Genomic DNA, 24,003 nt, shown 5'->3' on the forward strand with positions numbered 1-24,003 from the left:
GAACCTGCCTCCACATGGAAAAAATCTATTCTTCGAAGTCAAAGTCAAAGGTGAGTGGCCGAAGGTGAGTCGGCCAGCCTGTCCTGGAATAAAGCACCCATCTGGGGCCTAACAACATATCTTTATTAATTATGCACGAGCATACGAGGTAAGTACGAATAATTCACAGCGTAAAGCACGAATGTGGGAGACGAATGCGTATAGGATATTGGTGGGAAAGACAGAAGGAAAGAGACCACAGGGAAGACCAAGGCGTAGGTGGATGGACAATATTAAAATGGATCTTGGAGATAGGATGGGATGGTATAGATTGGATAAATCTGGCTCAGGATAGGGACCAGTGGAGGGCTCTTGTGAACACGGTAATGAACCTTCGGGTTCCATAAAATGTTGGGAAATTCTTGAGTAGCTGCAGAATTAGCGGCTCCTCCAGAAGGGTTCAGCTCCATGAGTGAGTAAGTAAGTAATCCACAGCGTAAAACGTCGACTCTCTCCTTAATGCTGACATACTATTTCAGACACCTTTACAAAACGCGAATGAAAAGGTAACCGTTTCTTATTTAGTGCTTCTAACCTTACCGAATAGCAATGTGGAATGTAACTTGCATTGTTATATGTGCATTTATTGCGCGGAGCAGTATTGTCTATGATTTATATTTCAATAGCCATACAAATGAATGCATTGGTGCAGAAAGCAAGATAGCATTTATTTTGAAGTTGTGTAATCAATGGCACGTGGCATGAAGATGGCTTGAAACTACAGCAGATATGCAGACAGTCGAACAATGGCAATGTAGTGTTATAGCGGCATACAGAAAACATTGTAACAATAGCAGTTTGTTTTATATAACCGAAACTGATAATCCGCCAGTTTGAATCACTGGTTAACGGAACCAAGGACATTGAAGCGGATCTCGTACTCACGCAGAGTTCCTCTTGGTACATCCACAGACCACTCCGACACTCCCGTATTCTCCAGCATTGGTAAACACACGCAAACAAACGGAAGAGCAACAGGGGATGAACGAATGCCAAAACAAGAGAGGGTAGAATTTCGGTAATACATCCTACAGCTCCCTCAGCTATTGTGTACTCTTTTGGTTTCCAATCACTGGGAGGAAGTTTAGATAAAGAAAAAGAAGAGAGAAACGGGAATCTAGTGGAATGGAATGGAGTCTGGAGGAAGAGGAAAGACAGCCATGGTCAGAATCCTTCAGGACGGCACTTAGCTGGAACAATTCTCTTAGCACGTCTTACCACCACTGACTTATCTCTGTTTCCTGATATGATAGTGGCGGGTGGGGACGTCATCGTTTCTACAACTAGCCCGGGAACTGACTCATCGAATAGGGCAGCGGTTCCCAAACGGTTTTCTACGGAATATGGGTGTTTCGCTACCTGGGCCGAGTTGTTACTTCACTGAAATGGAGTAATGGTAGCGATTTCCCAGTTTTTCAGACAAAAGTAAAGTTAATGCGTAGAATGTTCTTAATTTCACATAACTAAGTCCTTGGAGCTGAGTCCTTCTTGAGAAGGCGCCGTCCTCAGCTACTCAAAAACTTCTAAACATTTTGTGGAACCTGAAATTTCATTACCTGTATGAACTTTACTATAGGTTTCACTTGTGTGTATAAGGTATCAGTAAATCCAATCATCCATTCCAAAACCCGTCTATACGTCACGCACATATCCTTACACGTGACATTATCATATCTAGCCGTAGATATCTCAAGTTATTCATTATGTTGAAATTTACCGACTAAAATTTAGTATACTTTTCTTGTTTCCCTCAGCTGCATGTTACACATATAGAATATCTTACCCTGCACTCAGACACAATGAAAAGAAACGGAGGATGGATTGAACAGCAAATTAGAGCTAAAACCGAGAAACGTTTAGAGAATTTCACATTTCCTCACTGCTACGTAGAAGAGGATCACTCACATTCTGTCCCTCCACTTGCTACTACACGAGACAAGCTCTGAGCTCCGTGTCCAAAAATCACTCGGCGATGGATTTCATAGCTCCATGCGCGCATTTCTGATTTACACGGTGAATTTGAGGGCTCAAATTCCGCTTTCTGACTACAATCGTTTGCATTGTTACTGGTTGGATCCAGAAATTATCCTTCCTTGAAATCGTATTCTGGGATCCCTTCAGAAACATGTTGCTCACCTTGACAGAAGAAAAGAAAGAAAGAAAGGAAGGAAAAACGATCGACATGATGTAGTAAGACGAGAGAGTACGATAAACATTTTGGCGTTTTTAAGTATCGTAATTTTAGTTCTTCACGCAAGACAAGAAACCACACCTTTCAAACATATATGAGAATTACTCCTTTGAACTGAGCTCTTCTTGAGAATACGTAAATTTTTCTGATATTCAAGAATTTCTCGAAATGTTATCGAACCTGTAGGTTCATTATCGTGTCCACAAGAGCCCTCGACTGGTCCCGATCATGAATCAGATCAATCCAGTCTATAACACCCCGTCCTCTCACCCAATTTTTCCACGATCCATGTTAATATTATTCTTCCACCTACGTCCATGTCTTCCCAGTAGTCTCTTTCCTTCTGGCTCTCACACTAAAATCCTATACGCATTCCTGTTCTCATCCTCCTTAATTTGATGATTCTATGTATTTACATTTGGCGAAGAGTGACAGATATGTAGCTCCCCATTACACAATGTTCTCCAACTTCCTGTTGTTCCAGCCATATTCGGTCCACATATTTTCCTCAGTTCTCAAATGCCCTCAGTTGTTACCTTAATGTCAGAGACTACTTTCAAGACTTTACAAAACCACAGGTAAAATTATAATTCTATATATTCTAATGTTTACGTTTAACAGATTTTTAACTTTTCGGCATCCCTGTAAAAAGGAGAACTGTTTTTTTGGAAAGCTGTTTGTGTGTATGTGTGACTCGCTAGCGCTTGAAAGGTTCGAAGAATTTTATTTCATTCAGTGTTTGAGAGTTTATCTACGTATAATTTGCCGGTGCTCGGTGAACATTTTAGCTCAAAAACACAGGCCCTTTATACGGGCCTCGAAACTTTATCAAGGACCTTAACGAGTCGATTAGATTTCAGCATACCACACAGAACATCTCCCTAAATAAAACTACATAGGTGGGATCTTCAGGAATACAGCAGCATCCTCTCTAACGGCCAAAGCGCGTACATGAGATAATATGTACAATGCATAGGCAGAGTTTTTAGCTTGCTTTTCCTTATTTTGAAAAAAATAAAAGCAGATTTACGCGATCACCATGCCATCTGTGTGTCTGTGTGTCCCCCCATCAACTTCCGATTGTCTGAAACTTGGTATTTATATTGTGGCATCTGAGCCTACCTCAACGCCCTGCTCCATACATCTTTCCCATCAGTCTGCGTATCCCACTATCGTTGCTTGGTAACGGCTTGTAAAAACGTTACCGCGGCAACGAATACACAAGTAACAATAGTAGAATTGTTGGACGAGTCGTTTTCTATGCAGTCCATGTCGCGTCAAAGAAAAATAGTCTATTAGTTCTTATGGATTCGATTCCTGCTTCGGGTATTGGTTTTTGTGGCTGCGGTATCATTTTCAGCATCGAAGAAACCATAGTGTTCCCAGTACTTGAGGTGGAACGAAACGCCCGGATTCGGCGGCTATCCCTCCGGCTTCTGTGTTATGCATGTTATCTAAACGGAATATCGCAGGCGGTTTAAATCTACTGTTGTACATCTATTCTTGGACACAGAGAGTCAGATCATGTGTATGCAAGCTTACGGAAGAAAGGTCCTAGGTTGAATTCTCTACAGGCACACAGATACCAGACGTGTCTAGTCACGCAACGGTCAAAGTCAGTAATTAACAATGACGCACCTTCGTTGCCATAGCGGCTGGATCATATCGTGAGTGGCGTGAGGAAGTACAGTTTAAAGTGACCGTTCTGAAATGCAGCACCTAACAACGCAACTGTGGCTATAGCAATATGAGTATCTCCTTAATATTAATCAATACAATCTCTCTCGTGATAGAACTTCCAGGACCAAAACCCGCCACTGAATATTTATTCTATACTCATTCCATTCTCCATCTCTGAGCCTTACAACAAAGGTATGTAAAAGTATTTTAATATTATCCTCTCGTCTGATCGTTAATATATCATGATACGTAACTCAGGTAGTTAACACAGCGTTAAATAAACAGCAAGTTAATTGGAAAATATTCAAAATGACATATTCTTTTGATTATGAACAATGAGTATAATTAATTAGTTACTATAGGATTCGGACGATGGTGTATAACACACAGATATATTGGGTTTTCGGACTTTATCCGTCGTCCTGCTTTCAAAACATGTAACTAAGAAAAACACGGCGTTGCGACGAACTGATCACCCGCCCAAGGAGTCCTACCGAATGTGTAGAATCTAGAAAAACCAAAGTGAACGGAGAAGTTCATGGACGTAGGCCTAAGCCCAGTGGGGCTGTAGTGCCAAGAAAAAAAAGACGAGTGTCGGAAACTGGATGTTTCCGTCCTCGGATGAGAGAAAAAACATATTCTGTTGGATCCATTAGAAAGAGCTAGCATTAAGCGTCAATCACTGGACAAGCATGGTCCCAAAACACAAAGACTGTAAACACCTGAGACCAGGCTAAGCCCATGAGAGCTATTAAGAAAAATATACATTACAAATTGTTCCAAACACGTACAAGCGTGGAACCAGGATAGACAGATCCGTAGAAATGTATGTCACGAAACCAAACAAATAACCAGGTCCATGACCCCACGGCATGGAATAGAAAGGAGAACCAGTAAAAAACTCATAGTATTATATTTTAGCGTTCTGTTGCACTGATTCACGTTCATGATGTGTATTTGTACCAATCGTCTTACAATGCACACAATTTCACTTTTCTCCTCACTACATGTTTCGGCACTAATGTGCCATCTTCAGGTGTGGTTTTATTTACGTCAAACCATTGCACTGTATGCCATCATGTCTCCTTTATAAAATGATTAAAATGTAATATGTCATGATGAAAAAATTTATATATTAAAACTTTTCAAGATTTATCATCTATACGTAGCACTTCAAATTCCCGTGTTATGTCGATCCTCTTCTATGGGAGTACTCTCTTGTATATATTGTGTACTTGTGACTGCAGTACAACGCATGCAGTCACAAGGGAAGGACACAGCACAGCGTGTTATGTCGATCCTCTCATATAGGAAGAGTACTCCCATATGAGAGGATCGACATAACACGGGAATTTGAAGTGCTACGTATAGATGATAAATCTTGAAAAGTTTTAATATGTAAATTTTTTCATCATGACATATTACATTTTAATCATTTTATAAAGGAGACATGATGGCATACAGTGCAATGGTTTGACGTAAATAAAACCACACCTGAAGATGGCACATTAGTGCCGAAACATGTAGTGAGGAGAAAAGTGAAATTGTGTGCATTGTAAGACGATTGGTACAAATACACATCATGAACGTGAATCAGTGCAACAGAACGCTAAAATATAATACTATGAGTTTTTTACTGGTTCTCCTTTCTATTCCATGCCGTGGGGTCATGGACCTGGTTATTTGTTTGGTTTCGTGACATACATTTCTACGGATCTGTCTATCCTGGTTCCACGCTTGTACGTGTTTGGAACAATTTGTAATGTATATTTTTCTTAATAGCTCTCATGGGCTTAGCCTGGTCTCAGGTGTTTACAGTCTTTGTGNCGGAATTAATGACCGAGTCAATAAAACCTTGGGGATAACCGTTCAACTGAAGATCGTGTCTCAGGTTGTTAATTCCTTTGACCAAATCTTGTCGATATTGGCATATGGTGAAGGCTCTGTCGGTGAGACTTTTAATCACACCTTTTTTTTTACGTGTGGCGGATGGTTAGAATTGAAGTTGAGGTATTGGCCAGTGTGGGTGGGTTTCCTGTAGACTTGTGTTATCAGTGCCGTCTCTTCCCTGTTGACCAGAACGTCCAGAAAAGAGATCGTATTGTCTGACTCAGTTTCCATAGTGAAGCACATCTTCCATTGTTGCCTTGTGTGTATTCTGTTGCGGGGTGTTCACCGGTCCGTTACCTAGCAATGTTCTGGCCATCCACGTTACAATATTCACCTTATCATCCATCATTGTGTCATGATTGAAGTTTGGTAAGTATTTTTAAAGAAGGAAGGAATGAGTTCAGTTTACAGAATTGATCCCGCTTGCCTGTGAAACGATCTAGAATTTCAAGAATAACCTCAGGCTGATTACACTGCACGGTCCTCCACGCAGGCGCACCCACGGGTTATCAGCAGTACAGTGAAGGCGCATCGATTGTTCTGATGCAGTTCTTTCTTGGCGGTGACCTGATCTCTGCCGATAACGCACCTTCTCTTCTGAATTTGAGAGGCACAACAGGGTTCCTTTAATCCTAAAAGCCAGTATACAGGTTTACGTGCACTGTATAATACACGTAATGCAGCGACTTTGCACAGTATTATCTTGTGAGATATAAATAAGGCCATGTCATTTGTTGAAAGTCAACCGACGTTTCGGATAAACATATCGCCTCCATCTTCAGTGTCGAAGAATAAGCGGAGCAAGAAACCAGAACAGAGCTCTCCGTGCCATCTGCTTTCAAGCTGGTTTCTTGTTCGGCTTATCCTTCGACATTGATGATGGAGGCAATATCTTCCTCCGAAACGTCGGTTAACTTTAAAAGGATAGTACTCTTCGTAACCACACCTGCAAGAACGTCAAATCCTATATAGATATTATAACATTCGGTGTTATACGTTTTTCAATAACACTGAGCAAATCAGCCTTCAGGTTCACTTATACAGCCGAGGCACGGACACGAAGCTGCAGTAAACAAACATCACGTAATCGCTATCCTGCCAGACTATTGGCGCGTCAGTCGGATTCACAGAAAACACAGCTGCCTCTATTGTTGTATACTGGACCGTGTTTACAGATCTGTTGCCTGGCAAAGCGATGATCAAATCCGTTATAATATAGCAGAGTTACTCAGCATTTTGCGAACTACTTGTACTTCCGGTTTGCACAAGCTGATATATTATCGTACGCATTTTATTAAAAAGCACAGTATATTGTGAAATGCTGACGTTATACAGGTACTCCGCAGAAAACATCTTAACGTGAATGCCGACCTAAGCACGAACCCGGTCAAAATTCTTAAAGTAAAATTCTGATATTTAAGACCTAGGCGCGAAAAACGCAAGGACGTACGAATATACACTGTTAGGCCATTAGTGCCTTTCGTTATGTCATAACAAACCTCATTAAGCAGTCTTCCTTCATGCGTTTATAACTGCTCAGCTGAACAAGATGTGCCCTACAAGTACTAGACAGAGCTAGTCCCTATCTCCGGACCATGTGCCCCACTTACATGGAACCGGAAGGTTCACCACCTTCCTTACGAAAGCCTGACACTGGACCTTATCCTGAGCTAAATGAATTCGGTCCATACCAGTACACATCTCACATACAAATATGTTCTTACTGTGTTCTTCGTTCCTTTCTGATTGCTAGGCGATCATACTGCCTTTACAGTGCAAAATCAAACAATGTCTACCGCTTTTTCGTTGTTTGGTAACAGTTTAATTCATGCAAGAAGTTCTGGGAAGAACTAATCGCCTACTTTCCTTGACTCTGAACGCATAGAAGACAAAATTAGCGGACACACATACGCACTGACTGGCAACGATAGGAATGGAAACACAGATAAAAAAAGCAACGCGTTCTCATAAGCCTGCAAAATTGGGAGGGGGACAGACACATATGCAGACAGACAGAAAGTTGATCTCATAAGCCTAAAAAATTAGAGGGATACACAAACAATGGATAAACAGATAGACAGACAGCAACTTTATCTCAAAAGCCCCAGTTTCTTTTTCCAAAATAAGAAAAGTAGGCTAAAAGTGTCACTACGCGGCGCCAGAGAGGTAACTGACAGAACATGGGGGGTGAAAAACTCTAAACGAACTCCTATAAATATTATAACGCACTGAATTTTTAATCATTCTGGGAACAACATTCCCTAACTGGTATACATATCTTTAAGAGTGACATAATAACAAGTAATTTCTTTATTTGGGTACAGTTTATTTAACGAAAGGCAGTGGAGAAGAATGGACGCCTCCGCTAATATTCTTGCAATATGTATCTTAATATTATCTTCCCAATTTTGTCTAGATCTGGCAAGTAGTCTTTTTCCTCGAGGGCTTATTATCATAATTTTTCACGCATATTTTTTATCCCTCCTATATCTGAAATATGTTTAGTCCTTGATATGATCACTCAGGTAATACTATGTGAAGAGCACAAGAAACCCATATATCTTAATATTATCCCGTCATCTCTGTTTAGGTCTCGCAAATGGTCTCTTATATCGACGTCCTATGGTCACAAATTTATATTTACGACCTCCATCATGTGTGGAAAACAACCAATTCAATCGGGATTTGTTGTGTTATATTTCTATCATATTAACCATTTAAAAACTGAATTTATACCAAGTAATATATAAAAATTAAGTTCATACCTCACAGGAAACACATAATGTGACCGCTACAGAGATCAACAGGTTAATGCTATTTAGTGAAAAAATCTCTGTTTACTGTGAGAGTCTCACGGGACATACAAATACTCTCTGTAGACAGAATCCTGAGTTTTAGTATGCTGAAGAAAGTGGTCCGCCTGTCTCAGTGGCGGCGCTGTCTGAAGCATTAACCGTGCGCGCTCGCTCCAACATTGGGATCGTGGGTTCGAATGCTACTCGTGGCATGGATGTCCGTGTGCACTTATTCATTGTGTTGTTCTGTGTGTAGGTAGCGGCCTTGCGACGGGCTGATCTCTAGGCCAAAGAGCCCTACCGACTGTGTGCAGATTAAGAAACTGAAAAAGCGGCCAAGGTCCAGTAAAGGGTTGCAGAGCCATAGATGGATAGATAATGGAGTTGAACTCGCTCAACAATGCTCAACAATTAATGGCATATCAGAAAACGAAAGATAGTGAAACAAGATACGTGAGAAGAGAAGATACGCATACGGAATTTTCTTGTAGAAAGCAGCATACTTGAAGATCCAGAAGGAGATAGGAAAGTATTATTAAGCTAAGCCTTAGGAATATAAATTATGATGAGAGGTGGTAGAACTGGGACAGGGATTTGTGTTGATACCTACGGTATATATTATCAGATACTGTGTATCTACTTCTATGCTTAAGTACTTAAGCACCATGGCGGTATTGGGGGGAAAAAAGGTATATTCGCCGGTCACAGTAGCCAAGCGGTCTAAGGCATGCACTGTCTTACCTCGTTCGGAAACCGGGATCGTGGGCTCGAATCCCACTCGGGGCGTGGATGTTTGTGCCTTGCAAAGTGAAACGGAGAGTTTCAGAGTGGTACTCCCAAGCCCAAATGATGGTTGTAGAGCCAATGGAAAAAAAAACACCACGTTTCGAAAACTGAATCCGTTTTCGTCCCGAGATGAAGAAATAAGAACATTCTGTCCGCTAGAAAGAACTGGCCTCAATCACCGGACAGCTAATGTCCAAAAACACAAAGGTTATAAATACCTGAGACCAGGCTAGGCCCATGAGAGCTGTTAAGAAAAATATATATTACAAATTCTTCCAAACACATACAAGCGTGGAACCAGGATAGACAGAGGCGTAGAAATTTATGTCACGAAACCAAACTAATACCCAGGTCCATGACCCCACGGCATGGAATAGAAAGGAGAACTAGTAAAAAACTAATAGTGTCTAACTAGCGTCAACAATGGAGTAAATCACGTCTATCTAATTTATAACCTAATAGAAATCAATAAAAACATATATCACGTCATACAGATCTTCTGTCTGAATTGATGACTTCATTGCTGATAATGGGGATCCAAATGGGAGTAAAGTCCAAACTGGGTTAGCTAAGTGGGTTGGCCGAGCATGCCATATGGGCATAGTATAGTGTAAACATAATTTTATATGCACTGCTATTCCTGTAACAGGCCGTGGAGGCCCATAGATTTGTGAGACGTCGACGCTCCCGCATTATCTAGACAATTGGCTAACAGTTGACGGTGACGCCAGTCTTACGTGTAAACCAAAACATTCGTGTGACTCGCTTTACTGCGGCGATCTGGAACCGAACCCGCAATATCTCCGGGGTATGCCTGTATATACCTCGATCCAGAAAACCTGGAAAGTTTTTAGTAAGCAACAGAGACAAACACAGAAGCATGCGATTGCACGGTGAATATTACTTGCCACTGAAAGAAGGAAAATCAATATTACGGCAGAATATTTCTGAACATAACCTGAAATATCATCGCAGTAAAGTGACTGCCACGAATGACTGCACTTTGCTACCTTTCATTTGGATCACCATTATGCGGCTTCCGCTGTCACGCTCGAACCGTATTAATTTGCCTGAATCAACACAGATTTTGTTATGTTGTTTTCGTTAGTGTTCTAACACGTTTCGTAGTACAGGTCGACAAATGGCGCTGTGTCGGAATCTGCTTTATATCACAAGAAGGAACACACAGAATGGACAAAAGGAACCCGCAACTATCGATACATCGTCATCCCGTTCATTTCTTCATAATAATAAACGAATTATAATTATTTTTCCCCCTTGGCACTACAGCCCCAGTGGGCCTAGGCCTACCTCCATGAACTTCTCCGTTCACTTCGGTTTTTCTTGATCTTACACACTCGGTACGACTCCTTGGGCGGGTGATCAGCTCGTCGCAAGGCCTCTACCTGTACACAAACACAGAAAAACGCACACACACAAACTAAACATCCATGCCCTGAGTGGGATTCGAACCCGCGATCCCGGTTTCCAAGAGAGCGAAGACAGTACATGCCTTAAGCCGCTCGGCTACCGTGACCGGCATGAACGAATTATAATTAACAGGTACGAATTTCCTCTGTAAGAGAAATGCATTTTATTGAAGAATGCTACTGATCGAGTTGTTTCGTGCGATTACCCTTCTGACACGCATTTGTGTGGCACCGGTTCCAATCTAGGCCCAGATAGAGACTCTTCTACGGTTCTTTATAGTTTTCTACAATTCCTCTAGGTAAATTGTGGGGTAATACCTTCAGTTACGCTACAAAAGCTCACTTCTATGTCCTTTTTTCAATTCATTGTCATGTACTTATGCGACGCTATATGAGAGGGAGAGTCAGTAAATAGGTCACAATTGGAAGTAAAACAGCTGTAACGGACGTAATAGGTTTTATATGTGTATCACTAGGTAGCAGCACGTTCTAGCTTCATGACTATGTAGGTAGCATGAGCATGGCCAGAGGCTGGTTTCAGTAGTCAAAATGGCGACCGTGCTTCAGGATTTTACTGTCGATCTTTTGGGTTAAAGAATGGATGCAAATAGTATTCATAAAGAAATGTTTCCTGTTTAAGGTAGGAGGTGTTTATCGCTTAAAGCGGTTCACAACTGGGTCGAGAATTCCTCTGAAGGATGTTTGAAAATCGCAGATGATGCCCGAAGAGGTCGCTCTGCTGAGTTTGCGACAGAAGCAACTGTGCAACGGTACAACAGTAAAAAAATTATGCTGCGAATTTCGACGCACTGGAAAAACGATGGGACAAGTGTATCAATGTTGGTCGAGGATACGTCGAGAAACAAATGTTTTTTTCCAAGGTTCGAATATTACATTTTTGTGTTTTATATCCATTTTTCTAGTCTGAATTACAGAGAGAGTTATTAAGCATCAAAATGTTCAAGTTATATGCACGTACAAGTATTGAACAACTGTTGTGGTTTAGGCTCATCTGCTTCTGGAACCATACATCATTGTTAAGAAGCAATTAAACCCTTTCCCCCTCGCTCCAAAAGAGGAAAATATATCCTAAGTCCATCCAATCTACGAACTAGGTGATGCCATCCCTTATGTAGGCAATTTAACGAAAGACAAGTCCTCTGTGAGTAAGTATGAATTTCCTTCCGGCATTATTTAGAGTATGCTGAAAATAAAGTGTAGTAACGTTCTACGATTACGTAACAGTCCACGTCACTATCTGATCATTAAGCGCCTTCGTCTCTAGAGCAGACAGAGTATAGCAAAGCAACAAACATGCCACTGGATACAAAGCTCGGTAATCATATGCGTACAACGTATTTGCCAGACATTTTTCACACAGAACAATATTTTCATGTGTATGGGTAATTTATAAGATGGAGTTTGGGCTGGTAATTGGATTTATTGATCGTTCCTTGTACAATCACCGAACTCTTCTTCCTTGACTGCCTCGGACTCACTCAAATCTGACCTACTCTTGGAGTGAACTGAACTACTGGAGTCAGAGTCAGAGACACTTTACGACTGTGAGTTTACTGCAAGTTAGTTCAGCTTGGCGCCAACCTCCTTGAGACCCACGATCAGTATTTTTTCAATGAAGACTTCAGGTTATAGTGCTTATGTAACATCCTCTCTGACCAGAGGATGGGTCTGTCATTTACAATTGCTTCTGGTCCTCGCCAGCGCAATCATTTTCAGGTCAGATTCCCGCGGGATTTATGACCACATTATACTGTCTCAGATTAGAGACACCCCCAACTTGGAGGGCCAGGTCCCCGTATTTATATTCCCCCGGAACAGGGCGGCCCGGTTATAGTCCCAGGCACTGGGTTCGCTTTTCGTCGCCTCCTACGAATCGCAGGGCTACGGTGAAGGTATTGGACCCAGCATCCATCGTTATATAGCCACGGATTGAACCTCATGAAAAAAAATCCATTGCCTAGCAATGGACGTCTCTTGTTGTCGCATATTATTATAGGCTTTACCTAGCAACGAACTTTTTTACTCAGAATCTGTCTCGGTGGGAAGTTGTTTATCGAGCCGTTCCCTAGCAATGGGTCTATACGTCACAATATAAAGAATTCCATCGGATACTTTGAGTTGGCTTTAAAAAACGTCCTAAACGTTGGAATAAAAAGACAATGTGAGCTGTTGTCTCGATGCACAATATATGTAGTTTATCACTTTGGTGAGTTACATTTTTATGTACGGGAAAACGAAAGGACATAGTTTCTTGCTTATTGTCGCTGAAATTATTTGCATTCTATAACAGCAACCCTTGGTAACCATCCTATGGCCTGGTTACCATATGTTGCTCTTAAGTACGGTATCAACCTAGGAACGCTCAATGGGACCAAATGCTGCCTTACATTGAATGACACGCGATGAGGGAAGGGAGTTACTGCATGAGACCATCTTCTGCCAGGGAGGGGAAGAGTTGGAGAGATAAACGAAGCCCGTTAAACGGCCGCTACAACGGACTAACTATAACAGAAAGCCGTGCACAAAATAATGGAGCGATTTTTAGAGAACATAAAAAAGAAAGGAACAAATAAACCAAAAGAACTCGTGTGTTATATTTCTGGAAGAAAGGGTGGAACATATTATAATCAAGTTTTGTCTGGCTGTGAGTCTCGTCAATTGGCTTTATGTACTATAAGTTCATATTATTTATATAGCCTTTTCTACCAGGTGTTTAAAAGAACATAATACCAATTTTATTATTTATGTGTGAATTCATTTCTTTATAGTGTGAGTCTCTTAGATTGGCTTTATGTACTATAAGTGCAGGTATTTTGTATAGTTTCTTCTACAAGATATTCAAAGTATTCTGATTTATTGTTCATATATGAACAAATGGCATGCACTGTCTTCGCTCGCTTGGAAACCGGGATCGTGGGTTCGAATCCCACTCAGGGCATGGATGTTTAGTTTGTGGGTGCGCTTTTTTCTGTGTTTGTGTACAGGTAGAGGCCTTGCGACGAGCTGATCAACCGCCTAAGGAGTCCTACCGAATGTGTAAGATCTAGAAAAACCGAAGTGAACGGAGAAGTTCATGTAGGTAGGCCTTGGCCCACTGGGGCTGTAGTGCCAAGGGGGAAAAAAAAAAGAAATACGAACGAATACTGTTGGTCCCCTATGCAGCCTTTATGTAGTACTAGTACAACTTATCTGTGTAAGTTTGTACCCTGTGTTTAAGGAAGTCGTAACTTAAATCATCAATTCAGGGTATTTTAATTTATTTATATAGATTTAATATCAATTAATAAATTAGAAAAAATGAATAGAATGTAGTTGCTGAAATGCGTTCTCTGAGTCAGTAGCAAGGGTTGGACTGCACTCCAAGTACAAAGGTCAGTGGAAATGTTAGGGAGGAATCACACATTAATATTGGGGAAGGGAATGGCGGAGTAAAGGTAAAGTGCTTAATTAAACATCACACCATTAAGACACATCATTCTTAACCTCGGAAATAGATGGAAATAAGGAGTTAGCTTAACGCTCCAGCCACTTTACCCCCGACAATATTCCCAGGCACAATTGGATAGAATGCTGGTTGGGCTTCAGAGCCTGTTAGGGCGTTCTAAAAGAAAAAATCTCTTGCCTATATTGGGTATCGAATACCAATATTTCGGTTGTACAGTCAGTAGCCTAGTTAATATACCGACTGAGCTATCCAAGCTCTTAGAATTTCAGAAAATAGGAATAAACTGTGGGAACATGTTGAAGAAATGTAACAGAACGGTAACCTAAAGACGTTTGAAAATTATTATTTTAATTTTCTCATTTGAAACGAAAATTTTCACTTAAAATTTGTGAGAATGACGATGTATTCTAAGCATATTTTAACGGATTTGATCAATGCGTTGTCAGGCAACAGCTCTGTAAACACGGTCCAACAAGAAACAATAGATGAGGCTGCGTTTTCTAAGTAGTCCGCGCGACGCCCAATGCTGTTAACAGACAAATCAACTCGCAGTCTGACACGTGACATGTTTTCTGTGTCGTCTGCTCCACGCAACAATAGAGGGATTGTGTTTCCTATGCGTGCTCCGTGCCGAGAGCATATGAAAGAATATGGAAATGGGAACTGATCAGACTTGAGTTCCGAAATACCAAGAAACAGCAGTGTAGTTGAAGAAGTAATTAGAATTCGGCCTGTGAAGACTTGACGTGAGATAAGAAGAATTCATTTATGTGTAATATTTTGAGTGCGTGCGTGCGCGCGGGTGTGTGTGTATGTGCGACAGTGAACTGTAAAGTGTAGAGTTAGCTACAGCGCTATAATTACGTGTAATTACTGGTGGTGCGTATAAGGATTTAGTTCCCCATGACCAGCCGGAGGAAGTCAGAGTGACGTCAGGAGTACCGCAAGGAAGTCAACTGGACCCACTGCTGTTCCTCGCGTATGTACACAGGGAGAGTGGGAGGGCAGTTACTGGAGGAAGTCAAGAGTGACGTCAGGATTCTTGTTGGTCGGTATCTTTCAGAGCACAATTTACTAAACGGCTTCACGTTAGCGGAATCTATTAAAAGTTTTAACACGAATTGTACGTTAAAATTTATGGTAACATACATTATTTACGTGCAACTCACGTCCATCTTTATCAATTTTCTCAAATATAATTCGTAGTAAGAAACTAACACGGCAAATAAAACTTTTGTTTGAAGCATTTATTGACACCGTGAATATTTACAGAAACACAAGGAAGACTTGCTGTGTCTCAACACAGCGTGGTACCGGTAGTGCCAACAGCGCTGTAATCTACAAGACAAGTGACGTAAATACGAGTATGCAAACATGGAAGAAAGGCGTGTGAATGGGAGCTTTCCTCTCGACTTACCGCTGAGTCCATGACCGGTGCAGGTCCCGGAGAGACCCAGTGGCCGGCGGGTCCGTGGGAAGAAATGGGTAGCGACTTCGGGTGCGGCAGGGGGGCCTGCTGTGGAGGGTAGCTGCAGGGGGGACTCAGCTCCCTCAAGATCACGTTTCCATTGCCCACCAGAGGTCTCGCAGCTGCAGGTACTGGGTCCGCCAAGGCTGTGGCTGCTGTAAATTAACTTCGAGTTAATCCTGGTGCCACTGCTATCAGTGATGAAGCCACTGGGTGCAATTATGCGCCCCAATTTCAATACAGGGCGTACATAAAGTTCGGTCACATTTTCACTGCTGTCCAATTATGTTAACATTTTCCAAGCCCCAATTTCATTATAGGGTGCACATAAAGTATAGTCACATTTTCATTACTGTCCAATTATGTACACATTTCCCAAGCTCCAGTTTCATTATAGGGTGCACATAAAGTATAGTCACATTTTCATTACTGTCCAATTAAGTTCACATTTTCCAAACTCTAATTTCATTGTAGAATGCATATAAAGTATGGTTACAGTTTCACTTATGTAATTATGTTTCCTTCCGTTCCTTCCATTCCTTCATAGTATACTCACCGTAAGCAACTGTTAAGAGGACTAACGTTTCACTAGCACTTTTGCCAATCTTCACACAAAACCTGAGGTTTATCTGCTTCTATAGATTCTTGTCACTCATTTTTCTGCCAACAGTATACCACGGACACATACTATTTCCTCTGCTGCTTGGGAACGAATGACTCATTTGGTACGTGGCTCATGTAAGCGCAAGTTGGAACAAGTCCAAACGTGCTTCGTGCCTGACTGAACAACCCAGAGACACGCTATGGTCATTCCGTGAACCAATTTGTCGCACCTTGCATTCCAATATATGAGTCTTAAAGTGGGACTTGGAATTCACAGAAAAAGAAATGAACTGAAGTGGCGGAAATGCGCCTTTTAATGGCCAACAATACGATCGAACTGCTAAGACAAGAAACGCAATGAACTTCAGATAGTCTTGTTGTTACCCATAATTAATAAACATTGAGGAAATTGTTGGAACATCTCGGAAGAATGAGGAATGGAGCCCGAAATGCGCAACGAACGCTAGACTTCATGGGAAGAGGCGTCGAGGATATCTATAAATGAGACTGAAACAACATTTTTCTTAGGAACCGAAACTGGGCAACGGCCTAAATCGTGAATAATAATAATAATAATAATGCATATAGGATACTGGTGGGAAAGTCGGAAAGAAGAAGACCACTGGGAAGCTCAAGGCGTAGGTGGGTGGACAATATTAAAACGCATCTCACAGAGATAGGATGGGATGGTATGGATTTGATTGATCTAGCTCAGGATAGGGACCGCTGGATGGCTCTTGTGAACGTGGTAATAAACGTTCGGGTTCAATAAAATGCTGAGTTCTTGAGTAGCTGCATAACTGGCAGCGTCTCAAGAAGGGCTCAGCTGCATGAGTGAGTGAATAATAATGATGATGATAATAATAATAATAATAATAATAATAATAATAATAATAATAATAATAATAATAATACTAAGAAGAAGAAGAAGAAGAAGAAAAGAATATGATGACGACAGAAGGAATGATGCAGTGGGCTGTAGCCTCCATGTAACTCGGATTCATACATAATTAACTTAAAGGCGGCCCGATAGGAGTGAGGATATTATGAAAACAGGTTTCAGGGAAGGCAAATATGAACATTAAACTTGTTTCGGGTACCCCCTGGCTCTGCTGTAGTTCCTACCTGATAGGGCGAGAACTCCGGTACTAGGAACATTATCCCAAGCGTTGCGGTTTGTAATTCGTTATTCTGCTGACGTAAGTCTCACAACCGCACATATTCTCCTGGAGAAGTTTCAAAAAACAACATTTTAGGGGGGGCAGTGGGGGAGTAGACTAATCGCGAAAATGAAGAAAATCGATTTAATAAAATTAATCCCGTGTAAAATATATCGGCCAATGTTTCACGTGGTTACTATCGTTGTAAACTGTGTTTACAACAGAACAGGAACAGATTAAGGTTTAATCAACGAAGTACCAATGATGGATCTTACTGCAACTGAATTTCGTGTGTTTGTTTAAGAATTACATTGAATGTCAGCATTTTTAAACGTACCTCCTGATTATCCGTAACTGAGAGGTTTCCTGCATGAAACATTCAGGCAGTACACAGAAATGGAATTAGAACACAAACTCTGCTGACGCAAGCGCTGTTCTTACTACGAGCTGTGTGAGTATAAATCTACATAAATTCCTACGTTTCACGCTGAAGAGTCACAATAAGTGGGAGTTAGGTAAAAAGTTACGCTGAAAGCAGGAGCTAAAGTGTGTTTTGTACTGGGGTCTAACTTGGCATATGACATTAAAAGAACACAGACTGAGGCTTAGGGGAGGAGGGTGATAAAGGGAACATCTGGATCTAAGAGGAAGTAACAGGAGGCTGGAGAAAACTGCATAATGAGGAGCTTCATAATTTATACACCTCGAACATGTGTTCTTTGGATGAACAGACCGAGAACAATGAAACGGAGAAAGCGGAGATGACAAATGCACGTTACGTTTCGGTGAAATCCCTGAAACAGGGAGAGACAGCTTGTTACGCCTCGATGTAGATGGGAGGATAATATTAGAAAGATCTCAAAGAAACAGGATGGCAGAATGTTCACCTAGCTCAGGGTAGGTACCAGTGACGGGTTCTTGTAAGCACGACAATAAAGCCACGTTGCACAGAATTCGGAAATTTATTTACGATGGGCAAATGCTAGCTTCCGAGGAAGGACGCACCTCTGTGTAGCTGTAGCATTGTTCACATATACTGGACACCGGGGCATATGTAAACCAAGATAACATCCATGAAATACACAGTTCTGCGGGAAGGAACAACAGGAGAAAGATGAAAGTCATTCCGGCTTTTTGGCGGCACGCCACAATATTTGTCTCTACAGCGCCCAGAACGACTATGGAGCCCAGCCAGCCTCCTGTTCAACTGGCATCAAAGAATATTCCCTCTGTGGTAAAACGACCAGTATATGAAGTTTACCACTCCCGCCACCTACTGCAGATGGAACGAATGCGTGGAGCCATACTTCAACTCCTCAATACGTCTTAATGATGTGGTGGTTAGTTAGAAGCACAGAGATATCTTTAATTATATGTGTCTTCCAATAATATCAAATTGTTGTCAATATCTGTTCAGAAACTTCAGAAGTAAAGCCTCTGAACTGAAACAACATTCGCAACACACGGTACAAAAGGGAGGACAGCGTCGCAGAACTCACCACAAACATGTCCTGCAGCGAAGATTATTATATTTTGATGTGTAGTGTCGTATAATCCACTATAAGTTCACCGACATTTCAAAGAAAGATACTGCTTCCATCTTCAGGGTCCATAAGGTAAGCAAAAAAGAACACGAAGGAGATGTCAAGCTGGATGTGCGTTTCTCCGAAACGTCGGTTAACATACACCGTACTAAACGATATCACATACTAGGAGACAGTACTTCTCACGGTTATCACTATGAGTGTCTCAAGTTGAACAAAGTTCGTTGCTAATAATGGTTTCGGAGCTATTAACAGGCGCTTTCCCTTGTAAAGCTCGTGTATTAAACTGTTCCTACTCGTTGCTCGAGTGTCTGTATACCTGAGTTCCATATGTAAATGAGTATATTCCGTTCTGTAATACATGTGAGGTCCTTAATCCTGTTCCACAGATTATACAGCTACAAATATCCTGCTCCCAAATGCACAATATTCGATCCCACCGGGATTCGTGTGGGTACGGAGGAGTTTCAACTTTATTGATGCCAGTTATCATATAACGTGCGAAAATAGGGGTGAGAATATAAACGCTGTACAGACTAACACGGAGATTGTTATACAGGCTGAAAGGTAAATATGAAAGAAACTGAAAGCTACTTAAACCCTTTATAAACCAACAACTACAACAAGTTGATGAAGGAAGTAAAGCGCTTTTTTGAGGACTCTGATAAATACACCACTCAATATCTGGATTAAAAGTCAGGAAAAGGAAGTTTAAAAAAATATTGGCAATGGTCAAGCCAAAATGGGCGTGAATACAGTCATTGGCGAAAGATGATTCGTCCATCCGCCTACAGAAATATACGAACGCGTAACTCGTAACATTCCGAATAATCAACGTTAGCAACGCCATCTGTTATGGCATTACTACTGTAATGNACTACAACAAGTTGATGAAGGAAGTAAAGCGCTTTTTTTTGAGGACTCTGTTAAATACACCACTCAATATCTGGATTAAAAGTCAGGAAAGGGAAGTTTAATAAAGAATATTGGCAATGGTCAAGCCAAAATTGGCGTGAATATAGTCACTGGCGAAAGATGATTCGTCCATCCGCCTACAGAAATATACGAATGCGTAACTCGTAACATTCCGAACAATCAACGTTAGCAACGCCATCTGTTATGGCATTACTACTGTAATGGCGTCAGTTCGCGAACTTAATTGTCACAGTGTGTATTGTGTATTTATGTCTTCTTGGACGGTCTAGGGAAAGAAATTACCACAATATTGCCCACAGTGTTAACATTGCAAACTTTAGAAGCGTATTAGTACAAAAAATATTATATTTCAGCATCCTGTTACACTCACACAATATATATGGACAAATACCGTCTTAAGTGCAACAATTTTATTGTAGTTTTTACTTCTTTTTCCTCCTCCACACTACATGTTTCGGCCCTAAATGGCCATCATCAGGTGTGTATCACTCACGTAACTGTTACACTGCTTGTTAAAAATGTAAAAATCCCAGTCTTTCTAATTGTATAAAATCTTTGTTAATCTACACGCGTCNGTCTTCTTGGACGGTCTAGGGAAAGAAATTACCACAATATTGCCCACAGTGTTAACATTGCCAACTTTAGAAGCGTATTAGTACAAAAAAGACACAAGACATTACCTTAGAATTTGCCTCCAAGAACATGATTAGACTTTTTGTTTTGTTTTCCATAAATTTTAAAGCTATTTCGGTCACCCGTTAATGTATAATTCACGAATAACGAACTGGAAAAGCTATGTAAGGAAGTGGACTTTGAGGAAACCTCCTGGCATCTGCCTACAGGAAATGAGTAAATTCATAAGCTCAGTAAGCAGAGTTGAGGTGCCGTCTGGGATAAGGGCTGGAAACCTCCCGAATTCAAGGCAGAAGTCTCAGCCATCTTACTTGGAAGTAATATATCTAATTCTGCTTTCTATCCTCTTGCGGACCGCTACAGGGCCACAGCGTCAAATTATTAAAAACTATCGCGGACCCAAGGAAGTATTTTCCCAAGCATCTCACATAGCCCCTGCATTTTGGCAGAGCCAGTAAATAAAGGAGGGAAAAGCACTGCAGCCATGCACCCACACACGTCAACACTGGGTGATGCAACTAGAACAGGACACGATGGAACTGACTGTAACGTCTAGTAATGCTTCGTAACTGTGCCTCTAGGCTACTTGAGGAGATCCGCGGTTGGCACTGAGGCACCCCACTGTCAAGATACAGTGGATGTAATGTTCCAGTCCATGTCCTACTCTCCGTTTTGCCTGTAGCTGTCCGTTTGTACTGGTTTACTGAACTACAAGTTGGAGATCAGAGAGCTAGACCAGATGCAAATATTTGCCTATAAGTATAGACTTGCACTGGTTTCTGTTTAAAAATTCCATCACTTATAATTCGTCAGACAAGCAGAACACACAATGCTGATATGGTGCCTATAAGGATTCCGAAGGATACGTCCCTGTAGATTCAAAACATTATGATTCAAAGTGTACCGACTTCTGCGTTGAAAACCGTATAATTTGGCTAGATAATGACGTTTCGGAGGAGGAAGTAGCCTCCATCTTCAGGGATGAAGAATAAGCTAACCAAAAAAACTTTCCGCCGAAATATGTTTTCTTGCTTGGCTTAATTTTTCGATTCTGAAGATAGAGACGATATGTTCCTCCGAAACGTCAAGCTTTCTCCGCAGTAAATGTTATTAGAATCCAGAGAACAGCAATTTTCGTATTCACTGCCGTGAGAACCTCAAATCTAAAACAGGTTTATAATTTTTCTCTAATTTAATATAAATATGGCATAGATATCTTGAAAGCATGCTAAGGAGGCATCCGTCGGTCGTTCAATTTTCGGCTGGCCCTCGCCAGCACAGTCATTCTTGTCTTCAGGTCTCGTCGAGATTCAGGAGCAAGATTTTTGTAATCTCCGAGACATATACGCGTTTTAGAAGTGAGACCTTGACTTGGGGATAGGTCGGCCTTTCTGTGTATCGCTCGATCAGTGTGACTGACTGCTCAATTGCTGCTGGCCCTCGGCAGCACAGTAATTCTCATCATTACCGTATCGTATTATCAGTCTCCTGACTCCATCCTAAGGAGGCTTATAGAGATATGAAAGGTTAAACTCCACACGCTGCAGGTGGCGTTCCTATAAGGAGGTAAGTGGTCAGATTCATTCTGCGGCTTACTTCAGCCGAAAACGAGTCAACTGGGCCTCTTGGAGAGATGGATGCGAGGATTGAAAAATCAAATGACCTCATTGGGAATCGAAACCATGACCTTCCTGTTTGTAGCATAGAACGTCAATTAACTACGCTACCGTGTGACCCCTCAATAATAATAATAATAATAATTTATTTTAATTCAATTATTATTTAGTTGTGTGCTAACTCAACAGGGTCTGTAATAAAATAATAAAATATGTAGAAAAAGCCTGTTGAAACTTAATGGGGAATAGTTTTTGTCGTATCTTCATTCATCACTCCCCGTCTTACTTTTCTTTATCCATTTCGTGACTCGCCCTTCATTTGTTATCCTGAGCAGCGTTACGTGAAAATCGTAAGTTAGATCTTTATATATGTAGTACAATCTCGAACATGTAGCTGTCAGGTGTGTAATGTGTGAAATTGCTTTTCCATGGAAATGACATATATACTGTATATATTAAATCATAAACCGTCTCCTATTATATAAATACTACTACTACTACTACTACTAATACTAATAATAATAATAATCATTATGATATCAGACAAAGGGGGACCAGTAGAGCAACTAAGACGTATGAAATACACAGAAAATTTTAGCAGTGAAGCTTCAAGAGACCATACGGGACAGGTACTTGCAAATGGGGGGATAATATTAAATTGAATCTCAAACAAATACAATTTGAGAGTGTGGACTGAATTCATCTGACCTTAATAGGATACAGTGGAATGTAGTGAACCTTCAGTGTTCAATGAAAGGCTTGAAACTTGACCATCTGGAAGACAATCCGCCTTGAAGAAGGAACCTGATCTGTGGAGTCAGTTTTACATCGTTACGTAAGGCCCTTACAATGGTGAATATGGTGATTTCAGTCTTGTGGGATCTAACACTGGGTATGTAACTGTCTACCAAATTTTACGGCGTCAAATCGCAGAAAACCGTAGTGTTCAATATGTTTTCGTTGCAGTTGCTGAGGATCATAATGGAGTTGATGCGGAAACGGTGTGATTTTGGGGGGGGGGCATTATTTTACGAAGGCTCCAGTTTCTATATTATATAGCGTCGAAGGACACATAAATGATTGAATCTGAAATGGCTTTCAAGGAAGCAGGCGTAGCCTCGTCGAGGTGTTCTACCGGAAGTTCCCTGGAGGACCCGTGAAGGGAAGAATAACCTCAGTCAGGATAGGTAGGGTCCCAGACGGAGTTTGAACCAGTCACCTCCCTAATACGAATGTAGACAGTTACAGTTACACCAGCTTGGTAGGGGAAACTGGTTGGATACTGTAAAAAAGGCAAAGTTGTCCTTGTTCTTAAGTAACTAAACACTGCACCACGAAGGCGTATGGTGGAGTGAACAGCTATCGACTTATGCTTTACTGACCTCTGCACTAGTTGGAAGTGAGTGGTCAGCTTCACGTCCCGGCCACTTTACCCACTAGATAAGAGGCTGGGTGGGCCTCAGAGCAGGTCTGGACAACATGGAGAAGTGAAAATTCTTGAACCCACAGGGACTAAAACTCAGACCCCTTGGTCGTCCAGCCCGTAGCCAATCGCTATACCGACTGCACTGTCTCGACCCTTGAACGGTTAATGTAGACAGTAATAAGTAGCTTCACGGAGCTGAGCCCTTCTCGAGAAGCTGTCAGTTTTACAGGTACTCAAGAAATTCTCAACATTTCATACGGTTCATTACCGTGTTCACTAGAACCCTCCACTGGTTCCTGTCCTGAGTCACATAAATTCAGTTTTTACCACCCCATTCTAT

The 24,003-nt window shown here is 41.3% G+C and overlaps 1 protein-coding gene across 2 annotated transcripts in view; it reads right to left on the reverse strand.

Moving 5' to 3' along the window:
• The window catches only part of LOC111866745 (nephrin), a 521,921-nt gene that overhangs the window by 15,273 nt on the left and 482,645 nt on the right, over positions 1-24,003 (reverse strand). The window contains exon 13 of one of the 2 annotated variants that reach the window (XM_023855971.2): positions 15,695-15,897. In XM_023855971.2, the coding sequence (XP_023711739.1) occupies positions 15,695-15,897 (203 nt within the window). Of the gene's footprint in view, positions 1-15,694; positions 15,901-24,003 lie in introns of both variants that reach the window. The other variant, XM_023855970.2, reaches the window with a different exon arrangement.

The sequence above is a fragment of the Cryptotermes secundus genome, unplaced genomic scaffold (genome assembly GCF_002891405.2).
Source record: "Cryptotermes secundus unplaced genomic scaffold, Csec_1.0 scaffold213, whole genome shotgun sequence".
Classification (NCBI taxonomy): domain Eukaryota; kingdom Metazoa; phylum Arthropoda; class Insecta; order Blattodea; family Kalotermitidae; genus Cryptotermes; species Cryptotermes secundus.